The sequence below is a fragment of the Oculina patagonica genome, chromosome 2 (assembly GCF_052425735.1).
Source record: "Oculina patagonica isolate OP01 chromosome 2, crgOcupat, whole genome shotgun sequence".
Classification (NCBI taxonomy): Eukaryota; Metazoa; Cnidaria; class Anthozoa; order Scleractinia; family Oculinidae; genus Oculina; species Oculina patagonica.
Genome location: NC_135759.1, coordinates 15,500,957 through 15,527,382, shown reverse-complemented (window position 1 = coordinate 15,527,382; position 26,426 = coordinate 15,500,957). Strand labels below are relative to the sequence as shown.

General features: G+C 38.5%; 1 protein-coding gene across 1 annotated transcript; it reads right to left on the bottom strand.

Moving 5' to 3' along the window:
• Positions 1–1,490: 1,490 nt before the first annotated feature.
• Positions 1,491–25,811, bottom strand: LOC144643186 (BTB/POZ domain-containing protein 16-like). The gene is made up of 22 exons (XM_078502360.1): positions 25,648–25,811; positions 25,451–25,517; positions 23,654–23,810; positions 18,217–18,406; positions 15,355–15,500; positions 12,134–12,292; positions 11,128–11,295; positions 10,497–10,617; positions 9,611–9,680; positions 9,174–9,236; positions 8,261–8,328; positions 7,890–7,968; positions 7,489–7,529; positions 7,267–7,303; positions 6,681–6,735; positions 6,214–6,296; positions 4,953–5,030; positions 4,718–4,819; positions 4,107–4,184; positions 3,071–3,131; positions 2,521–2,570; positions 1,491–1,735 (listed from the first exon to the last, which is right to left on the bottom strand). Exons 1-22 carry the CDS (start codon positions 25,776–25,778, stop codon positions 1,667–1,669), a joined length of 2,073 nt encoding a protein of 690 aa, XP_078358486.1. The 5' UTR covers positions 25,779–25,811; the 3' UTR covers positions 1,491–1,666.
• Between the last annotated feature and the right edge of the window lie 615 nt (positions 25,812–26,426).

Below are 26,426 nucleotides of genomic sequence, written 5' to 3'. Positions count from 1 at the left end.
TTTACAGCCATCGACAAGTTTAAAACTTCCCGTTGTAAAAACAGTCGGTATATTGAAATCCAATTTATCTTGCTTGATTGCGTGTATGCACTTCTGAAAACACTTCATTAGGTCAAGCCAATTCTCTTGAAAGGACTTGAAAGGTCCCTGCGGTTTTTTCATGCATGCAACTGGAGTCGAAATAAACTGCAAACTGGACACCGTCAGCGGTTGTCAATTAATGCTATATAAGATAGCAATACCTCGATGGTTTCTTCCATCGTTGAACGCAGGAATGAAAAGAATCGCGAGAGACGCCAGCGCCGGCGCAAAACGGAAAGCGCTAGCGGGTGGGGCGCTCGGAGTTTTCTTTTCTTTTTGCCCTTTTTCATGTTCTTTATGTTAAAAAAGGCAGTGGATAGTCGATAATGAAGTACCAGTCCTCCCCGCCGGGGAGGCAACCCCCGGGCATTTGACCGCTACCGAGGTCCAGATAGTGGGGAATTTGATCGAACAGAAGCCCGAAATGTGTCAAACTGTAAAACGCTAGCGACTTCAAGCGCTTGAAGAAAGTATTCGGTTACGTTTATGAAAGTAGGTTCAACGTATCTTTTCCTATCAAATTTAAACGATTTTAAACGATTTGTAAGGCACAAGTGTCCGTTAAGACCTAGTTTAAACGAGAAAACCCAACTCACAAGAACACTTCAGCCACAACCTGCTCCTTGGGGGCGGGATGGCGCGTGGTGGGCGCTCGCCTCCCACCATGGCCCGGGTTCGTTCCGGCCCGGTGCCATTGTGGGTTGAGTTTGTTGTTGGTTCTCGCCCTCCGGGTTTTCTCCGGGCCTCCGGTTTTCCTCCCTCCTGCCCTCCATTCCATTCCCCGGCAGGACCCGCACCAGCTCGCTGATGTGGCTTCCTCTCTAATTTATTATTTATTTTTTTTTTTTTACAACGGAGGGACATTTGATCGTGTAAACTGGCCCACATAGTGGGAAATTTTGATCAGACATTTTAAAAAAAAAAGTCGAATGCCCGAGGGTTTCCCCCGGGGGGCATGATCTCGCTTGGAATTGGTTGACACATAACTCGACACTCCCGGTGGCGTGCTCTTATAGTGGCATGAGAACAGAGAATAATGTTGTATGTCATGACATCTGAATTCCGCAGAATTCTGGGAAAATACAATCCAACCGATTTAGGTTTACTGCATCATTTATTTTAGCCGGATAAACTAAAACGTGATTTAAAACTTTAGGTCTGAAGCTGGGATTAGCATATAGAATTTTGGCGGTCATTAAAAAGGGCACATAACAAGCTCTAACAATTTAAATTCATCCCCTTCGTTGTTGCCAAGTTTTTGTCGCATCGTTGTAGTCCTGGAAATTGCTTGAATTTCCGGTATTTAATAAAGAGAAAAAAATCATAGTGAAAGCCCTTCACAAAGGACCGCGAGTGCATGTGAATTAAACTCACTGCGCAAATCTCTCCGCAAACAATAACGCGCAGAATCAAGTTTACAAAAAACTGTTGCAGACCTTTATTCTCAAAAGCCAGAGAGCATAATAATTTTCACTCGTAACTCTTATGTTCACTATTTACAGCTGTATAAAACACACTCCACAGAAGTGCAATATTCTATCTATACAATGTATATCTTACAAATGATTCACTCCGGAGTCAATTTTTAAGAAGGCGGGAACATTAATGATACTGTCACATAGAGTGGCATACACACATCTTCAACTGATACAACCTGAAGAAAAAAACATATGGCAACGTTATAATATTTGTCCTCTTTTCAGTTGTCTTGACGTCACGTAATGCTCCTCCTCAGTGACTTTTGTGTGACGACCAAAATAATGGCTGCGAGAATGAGTTGACTATTTTTTTCTAGAAGTATCACTTCTGTATACATGTACTCTTATTGTTGTTTTTGTTGTTGTGTTGTTTGTTATTCCTGTTACTGTTGTTTTTATTGCTGTTGCTGGTGTTGTTGTTGTTGCTGTTTCTGCTGCCGCTAAACATATCATCTATCGTGTTTCATTTACTGCGTCGAGCATTTTAATATAAAAGCTTGAGTCTAAAGTGCTACAATCTCAGTCGTTCTCTGTTTATTTTTTTCCCTTTGCCTCCTACCTTTCGATTTTGTTTGCAAAAAAGTAGTGCTTTGCGCTTTCACTGAAACAGTGGACCTGGGGAAATGGGGGATATTCCAATGACTTATGGCACGGAACACTAGCAAGTAGGGTAGTACTCTGGCGGATATTTCATGCAGTTTCTTGTCTATTCTACCGCGCTCGGCAGGTCGTTAAAACGAGGTGCTCACAAAAAGGCCAAACGCTGGGACTGTTTCATTGACTGCCTCTCTCCAACGAATATTCTGGCTTCAAAATTTTTCAAGTTGTTTATTATTTTTTCTCATTTTCAAACAAGAACACGTTTGAACTCAACTGATCTAAGAGCATTTAACAAACTATAGCGGCAATTGTTTTATGTATAAGACTATAAACACACTGGCTGCTCAGGTTCATGGCTTACCTCTGATTGTCTTGTTTTGCCTGAAAAGCCAAAACTCTGGCAAAGAATTCCTGAGGAAATATTATGCAAAAAGAAAGACCAATAATTTAAACTCCCTCCATGAAGACAAAATAATATGACCATTATAACTCAGTTCCGAAGATTAATTAGAAGATTTTTGCAAAACGATTTCCTCGTGTAATGCTATTTCAAGAAGTTGGGAGGAGGGGGAAGACTAAAGAATAGTTTTTTCCCCTTTTTGTTTTTCCGGTTAATTTGCGTTGAAGTACCTAAGGACCTTCCAAATCGTACTATCCACTGAATTTGAAAAAAAAAAAAAAACATTCCAAAAAATTAACGTCAGTTTGCCGCCATCAACAAATGTCACGTTACCATGCTCTAATGAAGGCCGCGAGCTTCGTGGAGACCAAACTACAACCGATGGAGGCGAAAAAAAATCTCTAGTAAAGGAGACTAATCTGAACAGTTAGTGCATGAAGCAATTCAGCGCCGGAAGAACGCAATTTAAAACGGCATAGTCAGCGCAAAAGTCTCTACGTCAGTGACTGACCTGTTGAAAACACTTTATTTACACCGCAATCCGACCACTGAACTCGAATGCAATACCGCACCTGAAAATAAAGCAACCGTCTGTTGTCACGAAATGAGGTACATCATTCTGTCAGGAACTAACTAAAACAACTCAGTTTACTAAAACGTTTAGTAAATGAAAAGTCCATAAAGTTGAATCTTCGCTGTAGACTTTTGTGTTTGATCTGATAATTGGGAAGATGTTGATCACTGTCACGAAAAAGGCTGACTACTTGCGGATGTACCCAATTTAAGATGTGGCAGTTATGCGTCAAAATGCGACACAAAATACTTAAGTTCTATTTTTTTTTTACACGAGAGGCGCGCCCAACCAGACCTTAATTCTGGCGCTTAGTTATTCGTAGACGCAAGACAAACTGCAAGAAAACCATTCCTGTGTAACTGAAGCAAACGTACGTTTTTTTGTAGCAAAAGAGCAATACCTGACCGGTATTCATGTTTGCGATCGTGAAATACCCAGGAAAAGAGCGCAAACAAAGGAAATTACTGCTCCGCGGATTTAAGGTCATTGCCCTGTATTGCATTGCGCATCCTTACTGCGCAGAATTTTACGCGTAATAAGCGCGCGCGAGCGCGTGCACATAAACAAAATGGCGGCTTTTTTCTATGTGGCTTAGTCCGCGAGAGAAGTAAATTGTCGCTTTCTCGTAAACGAGTCTGGTGACCTATCAATCTTTTTTTCATATTTTGGGTGTAGCGATCAAATTCTTTCTGTAAAATGAAAACAGATCAATTCTTGTGTTTGAAAAATAAATTATCGCTAAAAACGTGTACTTTGCTAGTACTCGCAGAGGAATTTTAAAGAAATTATATGGAATATACAAGGTCTTCCTGCTCCTAAACGAATCTGGTGACCTCCTTTTTTATATTTCAAAATATAAGTTCCCTTAAAGTAATAAACCAATAGGCGAAGTTTGGTTAAAAAATTGTGTTCAGTTCTATTTCAGGGCAATGACCTTAAGCATGGAGGCGCACTGCACGTCTCTAGCCCTTACCTCTCTGTCGTTACGCATGGAGAATGTATGACGTTCACAAGCTCTGAATGACAACACTGGATCATTTGGCTTTAATCTCTACAAAAGGTAATAAAATGATGTGAATGTGACAAGCAATAAAACTAGATAGAACTAGTATAAGTAGAGCAATTTTCGATTCAGTGTCGTAAAACCAAAAACAAAGTAATCACTCTGGTCATTTACAAAGGGCACAGACAATCAAGTGATCTAATCAAAACCTGAAGCAAACACATGAAGCTTACATGAAACGCGGGAAAACGTGTGGAAGAGAGCCACGATTAGCTTTGGTTTTGCTTCTGATGGGTTGAGAAAATGGCGCGAGTTGGTTTTTTTAAACCAACAACAAAGCGTAGTAATGCAAAACCAAAGCAAATGCGAGTTACTTTCGACACTCGAGTGACAATAGCTATAATGATCTTTAAAACCCGGCTTAAACACCGAACTTCCTTAGTTCAAAACGTCACCACGCCCAACCAAAAGTCTTAATAGCTCGTAAAAAATACTGCTTTTTTTTCCTGACAAAGCGAAAGAAAATGATTTCCTCTGACTTTCCCTCGCAGTAAAAACATAAGAAATGTAACAACACTAACCTGGAGGAAGAAGGAGTATTTTGAGTCGACTTCGTCCCTGCCTGCTTTAACTTCAAAATGAAATCCGTGAAGAGACATAATTTCTGAGTGGTACTTCAAATGCTAAAAGAAAAAAACGTCAAGGTTAGAAAATGAACTTAGTTATGCAAACCAAAGCAAGTGCGATTACTTTTGATACTCGAGTGAAAACCGCTCTACTGCGCCCATTTCGTGAAAACAACACTCTCACACTAACCTCCTCTAAAATGAAGCCTTTACGTATAGCTCCGTGTTCAAATCTTGTCATTAAAGACATGTCGCCTCCCCCTTGCAACTGCAAAATAAACAACAACAGTTAGACTGCAGCTACACGTACACACGAAAGACGGATCAGCTAAAGCATATACACATACATATTGTGTACATATTTAATGTAGAATCGGAGAGAGAATATTAAATAGTGATTATTCCCGAAACGGAACATCAATGCTTTTGTTCAGATGTACGCGAGAGTAATTTATTTAAATCTGCGTTAATACAAATCGCTCCTCTGGTGGCGCGTTCCCTATTCTTACATTGTGACAATGCGAGCGCGTGCTAATGGCGAAGAGGTACTGTCTGTTAACGGTATTTTTACGCCGATGAAGAACACCGCAATTTAAAAAAAAACCATGATTTTTTGTATTGGCTAAATGCACCAAGAATTCAGGAGTTTAACTTCGAAACCATACATGTGGTACGGAGTGTTTTGCTGATTGGGGTACAGCGGTAAAAACACAAGCTCAACAAAGTTTCATACGGGAAGGTCCACCCCGAGGTCCAAACCCTTACCCTTTTTTATACCATGCCATAGAAAATACAGCCAATCAGAATACAGGAAAGCCGTTGTATATTCGATGGTATTCAACCCAACCTTCCCATCGTGCGCTGCGATCTTATTCTCGATGAAATTTAGTAAGCGTATTTTCTATGGCATGGTATAAAATAGTTACACAACACTTTCTCGTGGTATACTATGGAATATCCCACTTGTCACTTGTATTTTCTTCGTATACACACTCGCCTAAAGGCTCGTGTGTATACCGAGAAAATACAAGTGACTCGTGGGATATTCCATAGTATACCACTCGAAAGCGTTGCATAACTAGTATATATACCATTAATTTATTTCTTGACAGAAAAAGTAACCCTTTCCTACAACATTCCATAGAAAATGGTTACCCCTTTCACATAACTACAGTAGAAAGATTGCAACCTTCTTCTTTAGTTTTCACTAAAATGTGACCCATTAAATACTTACTAGGTGAATCAGCCACTAGGTGCGACTGTTCGAGATATTTATAAAGCCTTTCTATAAAGGACCTAAATGCCAGCATTCCCTAACCTTTTTTACGCTTCGACTCTTGAAACCCCTACCCTTTTATTTACCTCCAGTCGAAAAGGCCCCCTATTTAGGCGGAGGTTCCCCGTATAGTCTACTATAGGAAGAAGCCCCTTCCCCAGGGCAGTTGACCTACCGCGTGATAATGTAGACTGTAAATTCGCAGTAGCCAAGACTGTGGTACTAGGTTCATCTTTTGCACTTCATCAAGCTGTGAACCTAAAGAAATCAACACAGAATTATCAGCTTTCTGTCTTGCTCAACTCGACTATACGTTGTACTTATCGACCTGAAATGACTTTTCCCACAGACCATTTACTGAAAGTGAAGTGCATAAATATTTTCTGAGTAAAAAACCGAAACTGGGACGGTTGCTAGGTCCTACATCTGATCAGTTTCATCTCTGAATGGTAAGGATTAGTTTTCTTTAGTTTCAACCCACACAATGAAAATCAAGTACCAAAATACCAGGATGAAATAAATAATTCGACGCCAACTGTACTTTACGAAGATGTTTCTTTGATTAAACACGTCCTGATAGCCTCTAGAATTCAGTGCAATAAGACAGTTTCTAATATTATTATTAGTGTACAATAAACTTACTGTCTGTGATTCCACCCAGTCTGACAGCCCTGAATAAATTCACATAACCGTGACCCTGAAAAAAAAGTAAAGGAAAAACTGGGTAAGGAATGGTATCTTGGTGTTCCAGAGGATTTAGGTTTCTACCTGTCCAGATTTGTAAAGGCGTAATTGGACGTGGTAAAATCAAACAATTTTTCCTTTCTTCGCTGACAATCGGGACCGCCGAAGCATTGCATAACTACCCCTCCCCCTTAAAAAAATGCTTGATTGTCTAATAGGCCTGCTGGAATAGAACCCTGGGCCCGGTTGCATAAAGAAACTTGAGATTAGGTGGGATTTTCTGCAACCATTCCCTGTGTTCCGGAAGATTTTCTCCCGTGCTATTATGAATGAATCAGGCAACGGCGGACTAAAGAGTACAGGAAAAACCACGACGCGGCGAAATTATCCACCGGAACGCAGGGGGCAGTTGCAGAAAAACCCACTTAATCTTAAGTTGCTTTATGCAACCGGACCACGGGACGGTTGTACCAAAATATCCATTCATTACAAGAGTAGAAAAGCATACACGTGATACTCTGGCACCTTGAAAAGAGATTCTTACCTCTTCCCTCTCAAGGAATGACGTGTTCTTCGGTAAGCTTATAGGAAAGAAAAGAAGATATTGTCAAGATACACTGCCTCTTGCAACTTAAGATAAAAAGGTGGAGGTTATTGCAACAAATGAATCACTAAAACCTAGTAGAAGTGAAACGCTCGCACAAAAAAGAAGAACTCGTCTTGCTTGGTCTTAACCTAGTTGTCAATCATTCGTACTTATTTTTACCTCATAAACCAAGTAACCACAGTTCCCCATGAAGGCATCAACTGTTGAAACAAAAAAAGATGAAAAAAATGTACAACTATTAGCAGCAAAGAACTGCTGGTACATACATACATTAACTTTATTTCCTCTCGGATTTACAGAGTAGGTTAAGTTAGCTAATATTTATTTCAAAAACACTTAAACAGTTCACAATTTAAACTATTTTAATTGACAGGCTACTGTTGCGAAAAAGGTTTGGAAAGTGTAAACATTTTGGTTTACAGTTTAATTAAAAGTATTGAAGCGGTGCAAGAGTTTCACAGAGCCTCAAACATTCAAATTTACAGCAACTTAGAAAACGGGTAGTGTCGAAGGTAGCACAGTATTCCTTTATGAAAACAAAGACGATCACAACAGTATACCTGTAAGTTTGGATGCTGCTGCAGAAATATCCAATATGCCAGCATTTTATACAGCGAATACTCACTCCACGTGAAAAGCCTACAGCAGCGGAGAAAAAAAGTGAAGAAAACTTTACTTTGCAAGTAGTTGAAGTAAACTAATTTTATAGTGGCTCTGAAAGTCTTAACTATCACAAAGCTTTGTCACCCACCAGAAGTTCAGTGATAGATCTAGAGTAGGGAAACAGCCCTCCCTAACCCCCCTTATTACTGAACAAGACCCAAAGGGACGAAAGTTCCCCAGCCCCCTTATTGAAGCAAAAAAGGGCTCGCTATTGTAAGTGTTTTTATAGCGGTCACATACAGTACAAGAAAGTTAATAGCTTACTTACTTGGTTGATTTCAAGCACTTTTCTAGCAGGTCTTGTGGCAAATGACTCAAGAATATTTGAACTGAGAGCTGCCAAAAAAAACACACAGAATTTCATTCTTAATGGGTCATCAAATTTTTGACTATTTTTGACAAGCAATCAGAATGAGATCCTGTCTTTATGCTACTTTTCAGCGAACTATTATTATGAGATCTTCTCTCAGCTGAAGGCAAGAAAAACTATTGTAAAATTCTTGTTAAACGGCTAATAAATGAGATGGCAAGGGAGCCACAGACTCATAAAGAATCACAAGGACTGAGTATAGTTCCACTAGCATGTACAGCTGTATTACCATTACATAGAACAGAAGTAAAAGAGGACTAAACGCCTGTCAGATAGCATCTGATAGGCTTTATAAACTGTGAACGAAAGTGGTGTGAGTTTTTTTAAAACCACCACTAACAGTAGTTAAGTTCTAAAACTAACATGAGTAACTTTTGACACTCAGATGAAAATCGCTTTTATGACCAAATTATGCGAGGTAACAAAAAATAACATGTACATGATTGTATGAAAGATGGTACAATTTATACATAAGGGAGTTGAATGAGTAAAAAAAATTTTTTGTCAACACATATATGTAAGTGAAGATATTCATTTGACATTTTAACTTTTAAAAGACATATTAGAAGTATTTGATAAGTTTTTTAATTCCTTATATTCATTTTTTAAAATTTAACTTTTTACATCTTCTATTTTTAATATTCACTTTTTAACCATTTTTATCATATTTGTTATTTATTTTTTGCAGGGCCCCACTGAAAACCACCTTTTTGTGACGTGGGCTCCCTGCTAAAATATCTTTATTATTATTATTATTATTACTTAAATTATTCAGAATCTTTAATCAACCTGTCTAAGAACTAATACTTACCTGTGGTACTAAATTGAGTTCTAGCCATCTCTCACATGCATCCACAACAGAACTTTGTTTATACTAGAAGAAACATGAGAATGAATGAAAAATATGTCTAAATAAATTAATCTTTCATAAAAAAAAATACATGGAAAAAATTTCAATAAAATGACAAACAGACAAAAGTAGTTGAATTAGCATCTCCAAAGGTTACAAGCAAGTGAAGCATCATAAGCATTGTGCTTACAAGAATTTGGGGGGGGGGGGGCTAGTAAAAATGACTTTTGGGCTAGTATATCCTGGCTACATCTTGCCCAAAGGGCAAGCTGGAAAATTTAATTTCGCTCCACCCTGATTCCATAAACAATTATGTTTATTATATCAAGTTGTCCCATCTGTGATTTAAAGGAAGCTCCCTTCAGTGTTGTACATTATGATAAGTCACTTATGACTACCTTTGAAGCTGAGGCGTGAAATGCACAGACAGACCAAGCAGCAATGGATCTCAACATAACATCTGCACATCTAAAAAACATTATTTTCAAACTTTTGTTAATTATTTGTGCTACTTTTAATATTATATTTATTGACAAAGAAATTACCAATTCTTAGCTAGTGGCCTATTTTACATACATTTTACAGAACTGCAGTTGGTTTCGTACTCTGTTTTCCTGTTTTACATATCATTTAGCTCAGCTCATGTTCAAAGTGAATGGTTCCACCTCCCTTAGTTTAAAACTTTGGACAAACCTGGTACTACAATGAGTGCCAAAAGTCCTTGAGACAGTTGGTTAAAATGAATACTAATTTAAACATTCCCATTTTTCCACTTCAAGTTAAATCGAGTGCAGCCTGTGATCAACCACTCTTCCTCCCCATTTCAATGTTGTACACAAACGAGCCAAGTCTTGCAGATAGCAAATCCAACTGTACATTGTTTCAAGGGGAGTGGGTAATATTAAAGGGGAAAGGGGTAAAATTTGTCTAAGACACTCAAAAAGTGACAAGTGTCTCAACACTTTTGGCACCCATCGTAGACAGAGGAATCCGAACTGGATATGTTAATGTTAAAACCTCCACAAGTTTCCAGTGTATTCAGTCGAAGATGTACTCCGTCCAGTACTTGTTATTTGCATGAGAGCGACATGGGATTGACTTTTTTGTGACTTGATTTTTATTTTATACTACACACTTGCGTAAAGGCTCATACATATGTATACTGAAAAATCAAGTCACTTGTTGGATGCATTTCACCGCACGTCATTCAAAAAAAAAATTGCATAAGATTAAGTAGTATGTACATGACTGCGTACACGTGGCCCTACATAAGCTTCAACTCACAGTTTTTCCAAAGATGTGAATCCTAAGAAGCTGGCAGCAGCCAAGACACCAACTACATCAGCCTCACTCACACTCATTTCACTCTCACTCTCATACAGTGCAGAGAGAGCAAGAGCAAAAGCTGCAAAAGAAAACAACAAGATACACATGCCTTACTTTAAATCATATAATTATAAAGTGCAGTTATGTTGGTTGTAAACATGATGTTGCAGTTACAACAGTACATAAGTACCCAGCATTACATGGCATGCAATGCCTGCACTGGGATATGACTGTACCTGCACTCCTTTGCACGCATTGCAGGCCTATGTTACTGGGTAATATCAGTAATGTTCATTGCTGTGTTTCAATTTTACCCTTAGTACAACCTGGTATTTTCCTCAGTTTTATGCATTATCATATATAAGCATACACCAGAACAAAGAAAAATACCAAATTGTAGCAGGCAAGGGGTAAAATTTAACTACAATATATACATTACCCTGCTGCAAGCAATAATTTGTTATTCAATAAATTTTTTAGATGTAACATCATGTGTCATAATGACCCTTGCACACAGTATAAAGAGCCATAACATCTAGTACATGTACAGATCTGTGAGTTCTTCAGAATAAATATTGTCAGTACTCACTTTGTTTGGTAATAAGTGGATCTCTGATTCTCAGTTTAAATGTTAACTGGTTCTTGTACCACTCAACACTTGATCTTCTTCTGCCAACTGACATGTCAGATGTTACAGCCGAGAGATCCAGGTTTCCAGAGCTGGCTGCTGTTTTCAAGGCATCTAAATTAGATTCACCTTCAATCAGGAAAACAAAAACAAATGAAATTAAAATTAGGCCTGATTAAGTAGCATCCCAGACACAATTATTAGAATTTCTATATAGTTTGCCACTCTTACCACCAACACTGTGAACGAAAGTCGACCTTTCTCTACTAGGCTTACATAAACTACTTTCAGTTACATCCGTTAGGGACCAGAACAAGTCTAGTAAGTCTGCCTCATCTTTAATAATTATTATTTACAGTTATCATTTTGCTCTCACAGACAAAAGCAGCAGAAAAGCTGCCAAGAATTTGGAAATTTTCTATCATTTTAGCAAACAACTAGGTCCTATACAATAATCTTAAAATTGTTATTGCAACTTTATTTACTGACTGTCTTTTTCTAACTAAAGCTTGTTCAGCCAGATTGCCCTGCTCTCCTGGTGCTGATGTGTACACGTATATCAAAAAAGAATTCCGAAATCACTTTTATCAACATTTACCACATAATTTTTAGCTGTTCAAAAACATGAAATTTTAGTGACTTCTGGCTGGGTCTAAAACCACACACAGTGGAGACCTAGGGCTAGTTGAACCATGATGTCAAAACTAGAACAAGCTCAGGAATGTATTCAAGGACTTGTTGGTTCTGGTTTTGACATCATGCCTCAACTAGCCCCAGGTCCCCACTGTGCACTGATTTTGATCCAACTGGAAGTGAAATCCCACTTTTTAGGACAGCTGAAACACAGTTAAAAAAGCGATTCTGGAATTCTTTTTATAGATGTTCGCATCACCACCCCAAGTAAATTCAGTCAAATGAATAAAAAAAAAATGACCTGGATTTTTGTCATGATCTCTCCAAAATTTACCTGTTTCTCCAGGCTTGGGTACATCATCCTCCCCTTCCTCCTCTATGTTTCTCATACCCGTCATCTCTGCTCTCTTCAGCAGTGAACTCAACAAGGAGGATTTTTGAAGAAACGGCTTATGAAGTTCCCATGTTGTATCCAAAGCATGAACTATTACATCTATAAAAAGTAAAATTATTAAATGCGTGTATTACTAAATGAAATTTTTTATTATTCACAGCAGTGCAAAATAATTATTGTGTAGTTCCATATATACCTCCCCCACGGAAGGAATTTTCCGTAAGACCCCCACCCCTCTGGAAATTCCAAATAGGCTTCCTAATAATTTCTTTAAGGTTTTAGCTTTTGAGAACCCTCTTACTCCCAGACATTTCCAATCCCTTTTGTGGGAAGAGTATTGGATATTTTCTGGAAACACACATTGACATAATACGTTGAAAAGATAAAAATAAATTTAAAATGATTTTTAAACAAGGCTAAAAAACCCTAAATGTTTTCAAAGTGGTGTTATCATCAGTTTTCAGACCATGATGATGACAACAAGTCATCGAAAACGTTTTTTTTAGCCTTGCACATAAATCAAAATAATTTTTATTAATAAAAATTGTTAATTACCAACTGAAGACTTTTAGTTACTAAATAATAAAAATTATACTCCTACATGTAATATTAAGTTTAATCAATAATTATTAATACGATGTCTGCAATCATGCACAGAGACCTGTCCACTTTAAATGCAAAGAAATTGTATCAGTGGATCTTCATCCACAAGGCCGTCAAGGTAGTGTATCTGCATGCACAGAAAATACAAAACTGTACATACTCGGTATAATTGAAGGGTTCGGTGCAAAAAGGGGGGTAGCGATTTTTGGCTAAAATTCAACATCGTCAAAACAACTTCAAACTTCGCAGGTAGACTTGTTTTCATGTGTAAAACAAATGCAATGTCCTGTATTTTTTGCTGGATGTTTCTTCATTTTCGAGAATTAAGGCATTCAAAAACAGTGCTTTTTGCTGGCGGCGCCGTTTTGATGAGTAATAAACAAAAAGACAGTTTAAAACATAATTATTATGTTTTAAACTGACCGAGCAAGTGTTGATCACAAGAGCAACCAGGAGAATGGGTGCATACAAGCAAGTTCATAAGTTAATTACCAGTACAACATGTACATATTTTGATAAATTAAACATTATTTCATGAAATACTACTAAAAATAATAACTTTTGTCTGAGGACAAAAACTTGCCAATGAAATTTCCCAATTACCGCCCTAGTAAAAAAAGACCCGGAATTCCGGTGGAATCCCGCCGGAATTCCAGCCCGGACTTGCCTGGAATTCCAGGCGGAATCCGGGTGGATTCCAGGTGGAATCCAACGGAATTATTGCCGGCATTCCGCTGGTATTCCGCCGGAATTCCGGAATATTCCAGCTGGAATTCTGTGATAATTCCGGCCGGAATTCCACCGGAATTATTGCCGGCATTCCGCCGGAATTCCAGACTTTTCCAGCTGGAATTCCAGTGAAAATTCAGCCCGGTATTCCGCCGGAATTCTGTACTATAGTCCGGACGGAATTCCAGCGGAATTTTGGGTCGAAGCTTTTCCGACTGGAGTTTTGCCGGAATACCGCCGGAATTAGCTAGTAGCACTACTGATTTTCTTGTTTGAACTGGAGCAGTGAAAACATGGATTTTTTTTAATAGAAAAGCAGCCTTACAATGTTTACTCTATACTCTCAATGTACTTATAAATGCAAAGAATATTTTGCACACGGTGAAATGGATGCAACGAAAGAAAAATTTTAAATCAAAAACAAACATGCACAACATGTAACTTTCAACCTTTTTATTTACTAACAACTATTCTTATAACTCTACAGTAACATGTACATATTAAGTGAATCTAACTTGAGATAGAAAGTTGAAAGATAGATACACTTATTCTTGGTTGTGGTTAACATGCGAATTAAAAAGATCAAATAATAAAACGATGCGATATTCAATGTCTTTGATCGCATGACCAACTGCTTTCGTTCGCGATTGTAATCGCCGTGTTAATTTAATTTGTATTCATGCATGCACACAAACTGTTTAAAAGTGCTTACCTCTCAGTTGATCGATCGTAGGTTGTTTCATTTCTTGTGGTAATAAAATTATTGCTGAACATGCACAGTATAGATGCTGATGAGACCACTTCATTTCACGCATACAACAGTGTTTCAAAAATCGAAACATTTCAGCACAAAGAGACGGCGTCGCTTCGCATTCCACAAACCGATGCAAAGATCTATCGTTGCCTTGTTTCATTTCTTGAGGAAATGAAATAATTTATAGCTGAACACAATTGCTGACGAGACCACTTCATTCACGCGAACAACTGTTTCAAACATCGAAACATTTCAGGACGGACACGGCGTTGCTACGCATTCCACTCCGATGTAAAGACGGCAGGTAATTACATTGTTTACAACGCTGCAGAGAATCTTTTTTTCCGGCAGCAGAAAGGAAGGAGTTTACCTATATAAACTGCACATTACATGAAGAAACAGGAGAGACGATTCCCGCTTAAAGAAACGGTCAAGTATAAAACGTTCAGGTCTCATTACAGGCGGAAAACTTAACACGTTTTTCAAAGTTGACCAATTAGATTAAAACGTCTCATATGTCAGAGATCACGTTCAGTTTGTGTTGTCACGAAAATCCAACCGAGTGAAAGCATGCAGAATTTTCATGGCTTGTTTGGAAATATGTCTTTGAAAACAAACATTTTCTTTATATCAAGGATTTCTACTATCCAGGATTATACTGACACTAACAAACCGATTTAATTTTCGGAGCGGATTTACTAAGATCAGACTTTCAAGGAGCAAATGCAAGAAACTGCAGACAGCGGCAGACTCTGGAATTCCGGGTTCCCCTTACCCGGAATTCCACTGGACTCCGCACTCCAGACCTGGCATTCCACCGGACTCCGGAATTCCGGGCTCCACTTACCCGGAATTCCACCGGATTCCACCTGGAATCCTCCCCGGACCTGGAATTCCGCTGGAATTCCACTGGAATTCCGGGCCTATTTTTACTAGGGCGGTACCTTAAATAAAGGATCAAATAAGTACATGATTATATGTATCATTCAATGAATGGGATTGTAGTCAATTCAAATACAACTACAGGTGCAGGGATTGAGCATTTTTTACCATACAACTGACATGTTCAACATACCTGGCACTCTATAAACCCCAGCAGTTTGTGATCTGTACAAAAACAATTCCATTGGGGTCTGTGACCTCATCGCTGGTGGAATGACATTTCTTTGGTAATCAATTTGCTGAAGATGAAATGAAGACAGTCCACTGTGTCTGTTGTTTCTAACAAAATATACAAAGCATATGTTGATATCAAAAGATTGAGAATTACTTGTGATTTAAGAGGTCTTCCAAAGGGTAAAAGTGACAAGCGACATGACCCTGAATTCTGGTCACACAGAAACATTTTAGCAGCAACAAGCGACATCATTATGACACTGAAATGTGACAGCGACACAGTACGACAGCAGCTAGCACATTAGCGGGAAAAGGGACAGCGACATTTACAGATGTTGGCTAGGCGACATCAGTTCCCAGAAACAGGTGACATTGCGACACCGCTACCCCCCTTAATTTTGGAAGGCCTCATTTTAGGGCAGACTTGTCAAGAAATTAGTAACAAAAGACTAAAATAACTTAGAATGTAAGGTATTTGTTGTTAAGAAGAACTTTGAAATAAAAACCGTGCTTGCAGCGGCAGGAATTAAAAAATATAACTCCTTCATTTTTTGCTCATTAATAGCTTTTAGGTAGATAAGAAACCTGATGTATTTTGTTTCCCCCAGAAGTCTTCTAATTTCGAGAAAAAAAAAGTCAGTTTTCGTGATCAGAGCCTCAAACTGACACAATTTTCAACCCGAAATTCGCTATCGTAAACTTTCATCACGTTCACAAACAAAGCCACATTGAGAACTCTGGATGCTCTCTATTAACAGAGAAACTCTTTTTCATTTGCTAGAATATAACTTCAGGGCTTAAGCAAAACTCTTCAAACTGAAATAATTAAAGGAGTGGGGAATACTTTTCACGATACTAGAAAGTCGAATTAAACAGTAGTTTTCAACGGAATTATTTAATATGTGGTATAACTTCAAATTTTCTCAATTCTCGTTTAGACACACATGTAGATGTTTATCTAAGACATACCTGAGAATTGGCTTGGGTTGTTGAAGGCAGCCTATTTACCAATGCATCGTAGTCCCACAAAATGTTGTGATATCGATCAAAATAGCTTGTCTAAAAGCTAAACATTTCTTGGCTCCAAAATACAACAAAGCAACTGTTAAGCGCGAATCCTTTTTGCATCTTTATCCTTAGCAATTTTCCTTTATTGTGGTTCTTTTCTCTTGACAAAAGTGTGTACAAAACTCCAGAACGATCAATTTGTATCTTTAAACTGCCTTGGCGGTGTTCAAAAATAGTTTGGCGTTATTTCTGTGACTGATATCACTACTGCGCAGACTCAATTTACGTCACAATATCGTGTTTTATGTCACGTGTATTGTGTCACGTAAGTCACAAATCTAATCCTGTGGCAAAATATGGCGAAGAGTTTTCCGATTAAAATGAACCTAAATTGATCCAGGTTGGCTATTTTACCTTTTAGCTTACTCTTTCATTGAAAAGGGGATTTTTTAATGGAACATTCGGCAAGAAGAAGGAAAGACGAGCATTTGGGGTTAAAACATTCATTATCGCGGCATTTGGCAATTAGAAGTGTTTGCACAGTTTTCGGCTATGCTGTGAAAATTTGCCCAAATTTGATGCCCTCTATATAAGTGAGAATTCTTCCAATAACCCAAGCCAATTCTCAGGTATGTTTAATAAGAATATCTGTATGCATGTTTGAGCGAGAATTAAAAAAATTTAACTGTTATACCACATGCTAAATGCTGCCGTTGAAAATTACTATTTCATTCAAATTTTTGTTATCAAAAAAAGCATTCCTCGTCAGTTCATTTTTTTCAGTTGGAAAAGTTGCGCTAAAGCCCTGAAATTATATTCTAGCGAAAGAAAAAGAGTTTTTATGTTGATAGAAAGTGTCCAAATTTCTCTGCGCGGTTTTGTAAGCGAACGCGAGGAGTGTTTATAATAGCTAATTTCAGGTTTAAAAATGTAGAAAATTTGTGACTTCGACCACCGAAAACGATTTCTTTGTTCTCCTAAAATTAGAAGACCTCTAGGGGAAACAAACTACATCAGGTTTCTTATCTACTTTAAAGCTATTTTAATGAGCAGAAAACGAAGAAAATCGATCTTTTTAATTTCTGCCACGAAACCAAATTCTTGTTCGGCCGATCGTAAAAGTCACTCTTAAGTAAATTAGAGTATTTGGAGGGCTGCTAAATGGATTTTTGCTGAACAAGAAAATGATGACTAAAACAACATGGTAAATTACACATATAACATTTGATGCTTTATGGTAAATTATATTGAGGTACATGTACACTTTAAACTAGTTATTTCCATTCCAACCATACATGAAGAGATTGGAACAGTCAGATTACTTATCAGTGTCTGGACTGACTGCAGACTGCAACCTGCAGTTTGCACTGTATCCTTGGTCCATAGTCTGCAGTCCACAGTCTTCAGTCCACTGTCCAGTGTGTTAAAGATTTCAATTCAAGTAAATTCTTACTTTTTCTTTCATTTTACAACTTCAACAAGCAGGGCCATAAGCAGGGGGGATGTGATGGGTGCATCCACACCCCACGTCCCACCCCCCTATGGGCCACAGAGGTTTGCCTGAATGCAGAATGCAGGAAATGTGGACTTCAACAGCATGATTTTTCAAAATTTCCCATGGGAGAATACACCTCGACCCCCCTGGACGCTCCCACCTCTAGCTGCCCGCACCCAGCCAAGCAAAACCCTACCTATGGCCCTGATTAAGAAAACAATTAAACTGCATTTAATAATTACATGTGAACAGCTTTTAAACAAGTCTTAGCTTTGGTGTGATGGGGGATTTCTAAATAAACACACTGTTCAGACTAACCTAGCAGATGCAGAATGTGATGCTGGCTGCGACTGAATAAGACGACGGTCAAACTCCTTTCCATTGGTTGAGTGACCAAGTGCTGGCTGGGACTTCAGAAATCTGGGAGAAATCAAGGAATGCACGGGACTCTTGTAGGACCTTTCTCCACCTAAGTCTGCATGGTTGCAAGCCGTCATTGGACAATCAGCTAAAGTGGGTAAAATAATAATTATTGTTAAAAGATGTTTCCTGCAGGAGAATGAATAAGCTACTGGCAGCTGTACATGAATTGACATGGATTTTTCAGTTACACCTTACGATTGTATTGTAGCACTAAAGAGTCTCACAAGAAATTCAACGACAAGCTTTGTGATTTCACTGTGTTTTCTTGTGTCAGGAGATTTACATACATGTACGTTGTGTACACTACACTCCCAGGAGGGGGGGGGGGACTCACTTATATGGCCTATACGGGGACATGCCACTGGATAGGGTATGGTTTTTGACTCCTCCAGCCCTGAACAGGGCATATAATTTCAAGCTCCTCTGTCCTAAACAGGGCCTTAACCTGTCCTAGACAGGGTATGGCTGCAAGACTGTCATTGAGTATTAATGTTGTTTTCGCTTTCGCTTCAATGAAAAGCATATTTTTATTTGCTGGGATTGGTGTACGCATTCCAATGCGTCGAATATCACATACAGGACCCAATCACAATAAAGCGTAAATGATTGTCGATGTTGTCCTTTGTCCTAAATAGGGTCTTAAAATAGGGGGTGTTGTCCTACACAGGTTAGGTATTTTAGTGTTTATAATTTTGTCCTAAACAGGGTCAGGGTTTCAAACCCCCATTGGCACCCCTATACCTAAACATAGGTCAAGTAACCCTCCATCCCCCCCCCCCTGGGAATACACTTTTAGGACTACCTATTACAATGTCAAGTTTCTGGAACTGAGTGTTACATTTTTGACAATTCTGTAAGTGTACATGTATACAATGTATGTTACACAGGGCTCGAGACTAACGGTAGCCAACTAGCCAAAGGCTAGTAAAAATGCAGTTTTGGCTAGAAGGTTTTGGCCTTTCACTAGCCAAAATGGCTAAGTGAAAAAATCAGGCATTAGTGGCAAGTCACCGCATTTATTAAAATCGCCTCTCAGAGAATATAACTAACAAGTAAACTGTTGACATTATAGAATGTGAAGCTTTCAGCAAAATTCTTGTTGACAAAAACGCATGTACATGTACAATTTTTATAGTGAAGAAAAGAGTCCACTTTTTTAAGGAAAAAAACGTGAAGATTTAAGGAACATTTTACGGTTAAAGGTTTAAACATTATCGGACATTGTTTTCACCTCTCCCCCCCCCCCCCCTTAAAAGAAGAACTTTGCTTAAAAGTTGTGGCTAGTAGAAAATAAGTTAGCAAAAAAGTTAGTCTTGAGCCCTGTTACAGGTCAAATTTAAATTCAGGTTATTTTTTTTAACCTTGATTATTTTTTCAACCCAGGTACACTGTATAATATAGGGTTATTATTAGGAGATTAGGGTTTGAATTGAAGTCATAGATTTTTTTTAGAAAAAAATGGTTCACCAACATTTCCTGTGTGGCAAAGTGGATAAGGGGTCAAACAGCAAATTGGGAGGTTAAGAATTGAAATGCTAGAAGTGCGGGTTAGTGAAAATTAAGGTAAAAAAAGAATTAGATGACTTGAAGGGGAATAATGGTAGAGGGGGTTCAGAGACAGCAAGGGAGGGGATGCGTTTTAATTTTAATTTTCTACTTATTAACCTAGCATAAAAAAAACAAGGTTAAAAACAAATAACCTGGGTTAAAAAAAATAATAACCTTGGTTGCTGGAAAAAATGACCTCAAGCTTATTTTGGCCTGTACAGGGAACGCAGAGGGAGAGGGGCTGGTAGGGCTATAGCCCTAGCACTTTTTTGGTTGGGTTGATATTTTAGGGCTCCGGATGAAAAGGATAATGTAATATATAGATAAAGGCAAGCCTAAACAGAGAGCTCCATATTTAGCTATATATTTATAAAATGACCTAAACCTTACCCACACGGAATCTATCGAAACTGCGTTCAGAAAGTAAAAACATCATAACATTTAACTTAAAAAAAGACAAGCAAAATCGAGCAGTTGGATAATAAACCTCTCAGATCTTTTGCTGACAGTGTGGTGTCGCTGAGTAATTTTACCTGTTGTCTACATTTTGTCTTGCCCTGCTAGCTTTATTTGCTGCTTGTAATTTTTCTTTCTTTTCTTTAGCTACGGGCGGGAAACCTCCTCGTCCCTAGGCCTAATCCGTGCATACATGCGGGGCTGGCGGCGACGCAAATTTCCCTTTCGTAAACGGTCGTTGCCATTTGAAACGGTCGATGCCATTTCTCAGAACGGTCGTTGCCATTTGGTTATTTTGGTTTCGAAGTGGACGAATTCTTCAAGCTTGTGCATACTATTAAATCGCTACGTTCTCGACATTCGGCATGCGATTGTCTTGCGCCAATTCTGTGTAAATCCGTAGCCAGCAAAGGTATTTCATTAGTTCGTTCGCTAGACACACAATCGAAACCCATATATAGAAGACACAAGCCGTGAAAAGAACGTTAATTTTTGTGTTGCTAAAACAGGAAAAAAACTCCTTCTCTTGATTAGCACCTGGTTTTAGTTATTTTTGTCCGTCAGTTGATTAATCTCCCGGTTTTTTTTTACCTTGATCTCCAGATTTCCGGTTCTTTGAGGTTGAAAGGTCTGTGAATTGACCTCGACTTGTCTTGAAACGACTTGTCTCGAAACGACTTTGTCTCGAAACGACCGTAAACCCCTCAAAGCACTAGAAATCTGGAGATTGAGGTTAAAAAAATCTGGAGATTTCAGTAAAAACCGGGAGATTAATCAACTGACGGACAAAAATACCTAAAAGAGTCCTAAAACCAGGTGCTAATCAAATGACTTGTTACTCTGTCTACCGTGAGATTTCTGTTTCTCATCGTGAGATTGAAGTGAAAACCGTGAGTCTCACGACAAAATCGTGAGACTTGAGAGGTCTACGGTATGCACAAGCTCGAAGAATTCGCCCTGAATTCGTCCACTTCGTATACGTAATTGGACTACATGCTGTCCAATTTGGAAATAATTTGATGAAAAAAATTCCGAGGGCAGCCAAAATTGGACGAGGCCGTAGGCCGAGTCCAATTTGGCAGGCAGAGGAATTTTTTGAATCAAATTATTTCCAAATTGGACAAGCATGTAGTCCGGTTACATATTAATTATATAGCTTGTAGTCAGTCAATCCAGCGTAAACAATAAAATTATGTCCAGAACGGGAAAAGCATTCAACAATAGTAGGCATAACACAGCACATGCAACTCACTCAAAGCATTGTCTTCACAAATAAAACTTAAACAAAACAGTGCAATTTTATTCACCTGAGTTTGCGAAGCTTGCTACAAAGTGAGTGAAAACACTGCATTAATCGATGAAAGTCGTAAACAAAGTGTCCGAAGAGCTTTACAACTTCTTGAATCTGACATACTCCTTTCCACTATCTCGTTTGTACTTCATCGCCGTCTTTTCTTTTCGAATTTCAGCTAAAAACGACAAAGAATTGAAACTAGCTCATGGCGATGATTATATCTGACAGAATTCTTGCTTCGCTTCGCTTCGCTGCACTTACATTCACCCAAGTTTTGTACTATTGGAGGTGTTTTGCTCTTGGTTTTTGCTTCTTAGTGTAGCTAGCTCCTCTTCTGACAACGTAGAAAATTTCTCTTTGTTGTTACTATTGCTGAAAAGTTCAAAAGGAATGGAAAAACGTAGCAAACTTGCCTTATAAAATTCCGCCATTGTCGACTGACAATGCGACAAGTTTACAGGGCTGACGCTATGCTTTGTGTTAATTGGCTAATATCCGTCACATGTTGTTTTTTCTTCGATTTGATTGGCTGAGATAAAACTGTCCAATTTTTCTTAAATTGGACAGTTTGTGCATTTTACCTGAAAGTCCTAATTGAAACTATCCAAATTTAATCCCAAATTGGACAGTTCTCAGAAATTTAGGAAAAATAGCTGCGCTGACAATATAGGATTTACTGACAGCTATATAATTAGAAACCAAAATAATTTTAAGGGCCTGTTTACATGGAAGGCGGGTGCCCCGGCTAACCGCCTAACTAACTAACTAATCTTTTTATTCCCTGCACATTCCCGCACACGTTGAGGATTTTGCCTCTCGAGGCAAAAAATATCAAACACGATAGATATTTTCCTCAAGGCCTCGCGAGGCAAAATTCTCACGAAAAATGTCCGTACACGAGAGAAATCTGCTGAGCAAACGGGCACGCGAGGCTTTTAGCTCAGCTGGTTGCTCTAGTGTGCAGCAGGCTTCTCGTGTTTGATATTTTTTGCCTCGAGAGGCAAAATCCTCAACGTGTGTGGGCAACATGAGAAACTTGCTCAGCCAGATATATCAACTGACCAATAAACACACGCAGAATGCTCAGGTGATTCAACATGGCGGCTTCCGAATTAAACTTGCTAAGCACTTTTCTCACTGTCTGTGGTGAAATGTGCAGTGAATAAATGGCTGAGCAAACGGGCACGTGAGGCGAATAGCTCAGCTAGTGGTAATTGTGAAGAACAGCTCCCGTTAACCGACTGTCGGTCGACTGTCGGCCGACAGGTAACCAACAGACTACCGACAGGACACCGACAGGTTACCGACAGTTTTCCAAAACAGACATTTTACTATAAAACTGAGCAGTAAACGCAGAAGTAAACCCGACGCAGAAAGCGATTAAAACAGATTATGGATGCTCCGCTCGCGCGCTCCGAAGACACGCACGGGAGCTCCGCTATGAATTTTCACATGATAAATGGCGGAAAAGTGACCCCTAATGCTTGCTTGTCTTAGCCAGATTTTTAGCCCTACCACTTCAAAATGGTCTCCGCGGTCCTTGCTGTAACATACCCTATATATCAATTATGTACATTATTTTTGCTATTTAGGTGAGGATTTCATAACTCAATGTTCCGTGTCTCTTTTAAAACAAAACTGCAGACCTATGGTATAAAATTCTTGACTTATGCATGTACTGTTTAAGGTAAAGGCAATCGACCCAGGGGGGTATAGTAAAAAGCTGACCTCAAACCCACCACTGCATTGCCGTATACCCATTCACAGCAAAGATACAACAGCCCAGGTCTCAGACTGTGCACCTGAAACGTAAGACAGCTGACTGCACCACTCCTTGCTGGTTGAATTGCATTTAACTTCATTTCTTATCCAAGAAATGATTTGTTATCGTTCTTCTTGTAAATTAATTACAAGAATAATGAAAACAAATTAAAATATCGATACATATTGGAGCTGAAAATCAATAAAATTAATATCAAAGCAATTGCATTAATTATAAATGACAAACTTTTAATTTGTGCTAAATGTACTTACCAGTCATAACAGCCATAATTGTGTCGTTATAAGAGCTTGTCGCAGACTTAAGAGCTTGAGACGAGCCCAGCAGGTCACTGCCAAGCATGTTAGGTAGCCTCCATCGGTTGGTACATCCAACTTGAATCCTGTTTCTACTGCGTGGTAGCAAAGGTGGCTGGAATAGTATTCAGAGCAAAAATTCCAGATCACCATTAAACACTTTAAATTTTCCAGTGTCAAGATCCAAGTACCCTGAAAGCTCTATTACCACCACAAGATATTCTCCAGACACATGTAGCTAAGTGAGACACTCTGTTTCTACTTGCATTGCAATGCTTTAATATCATTTAATTTACCAGAGAAAACTCGCATCTAGTTTGAGTGTCTATATGGGTACCAGGTAAGGTAAAGTAAGGTAAAGTCTGTGTTCAAGCCAAGTGGCCCATCAGGCCATGGGTTATCCCCAGCCTTCAGGGCTTGAACCCAGACCACGGCACTAGATCTGGACCCCATAATGCCTCCCATACATGTATACATGTATGTACATGTATATGGGTACATGTATACTATGTCTATGTCAATACACTTCTACAAAATCATCAATTTTTTATACATGTGGATATGAAAGGTTTTTATTGTCAAGAGTAATTTGCATGATAGAATTTTTAAAGTTATTTGGCTTAAAAAATGTTTTCACTTATAAGAAGAAGTGACTTTTTTATGTTAACAAACTAATGACATAAAAAAGGCATTTCATTCCAATTATAATTTCAAAAAGAATTTAGTCTATATAACCCACTGATGTCAATCATTCAGATCAGTTTCAGAAACTTTTTTCCCTAGATGACAGATTATTTATTTTACCATACATATCCAGATTACTGAAAACACTCGTCAGAACTTTGTCCCAATAAAAAAAAATTGTTAAAATATGTAAACTGTTGCTTAAAATCTCCAAGATTGTCATGTTGATTGTCACGTTTTCAATTTCATCTGAAATATCCATGCAGTGCCTAAAATAAGCTGACCTTCTTAAGTTTCTACTAGCATAAACATTCCAATTGCAAACTGTAGGAAAAGAGAAGTACCAGTAACCTTCAACAACCTGAAAGATTTCTGAAAAGAACTCCAATTGAAATCTCCACATTTTTGACTATTTGCTAAGCCCCCTTGTACATACCATAATCCCTTCTAGATCATCTTCAACAAAATATTTAATGAAGTTCTTGAATTGATTGTTTGTCTCGCGTAAGCCTTGAGAATGTTTGTAAATTTATTTGAGCTGAATATGTCCTTCAATGATAATCGAATCATGCGCAAGTGAAAATCCTTGATTGATACTTGCACAATATAAGTTCATTAATTATTAAGTTCATTAATTATTATCAAGAAGAAAAATATGGGCATAAATATGCACTTTTTGGCAGCAGTTTATTTACAGCATTCTACATCAAACAGGCATTTTTATATACACATTTCCGCCATAACTTTATAAAACTAAAAATGATAAATATTTAAAATTCCCCACTGAGAGGCCGGATTTATACACAAACATTTAATATTTAGCTTGAGCATACCATACATCTAAGCCAAATTTAAAAGAGGATTATTCACTGAAGATACAGTTATTGTGGATCGATCAGTATAAGATGCTTTGCAAAACCACAAGTAAGCGCTTTTGATCAGTTTTCTGTCGGTTGAGTTGTCCAATGTTCATTGATACCGATTTTATAAAACAATTCCCATGATAGCTTATTATTCAATTAATTTCACACCCTTCTTTAAATTAATCTGTTCACGAAAGCACATTTTTACCTTCGGAGGATCTCGTGCATCTGCAACCACACCAGCCAGAGCCGAAAATGGGGCTTCGATGAGAAATCTGAGAAAATAATTTATCAAGAAGCGATCAACTGATGGAATTTGTCAACAAACGCGAATCGCGCGCGATCAAGCGCTTTACCGCCATAAAGGAATTTGCAAAAAGTGTTGCCGAAATCACGCTTTTTTACCTTGAGTAAGACGGTTTGTTGGTTTTCGCAGGTGGTAAGGACGGTAAATAAGGCCGAGGTAAAGGAGAAGGCGTTCCTGATAGGACATTATTCCGCATGTGACCATAACTTTCCACATGAACGTCCGCCATCTTCGTGGTCGAATGGGTCTCCACAGCAACGATCGTCAAATCGAGGCTAGGTGGTTCCAAATTAAGTGGGAACGAGGCTGGCGGGAACTCTTTCTGAGAGAGACCGAGAAGTTCCATTTGCTCTTGCAATCAAAGGTTCCGCAAAAAATTTAAAGCATTGCCAATGCCAAAAAAATGCTAATAACTAAATTGTCCTTTCAGCAGGAGATGCAAGTTTGAGTACGGGGAAATAAAAGCTAAAGCATTACACCAAGCCCCGGCTCTGACTACGCACGATTCTCGCGCTTCCGTTCATTTTCCCCTTCTCGTCATTTTTTCTTTCTTCCTTTTTTTTTTCAATATCTCCTGTCTGCGTTGGAATGGAGAGAGATACCGCTTCTATTATTTTTTGATTACTTGACCAAAGTAATCAGAAAGTAATCAGAAAAATATTGACAAAGATATAAAGACTCAATAGCAAAATCAACTGAACAAGTTTCATCTGTGTTCCTGCGAAGCTACATACAACGAGAACTTCACAAACAATTTAAAATTATTTTAATCTTGGTACATTTCTTTGTCCTCCGTACTCCACGAAACAACTTAAACAAATTTTGGACAACGCATGGTGAATGTTTTAGTGCAAGTCGGCTATTTGGAACTAAGCGT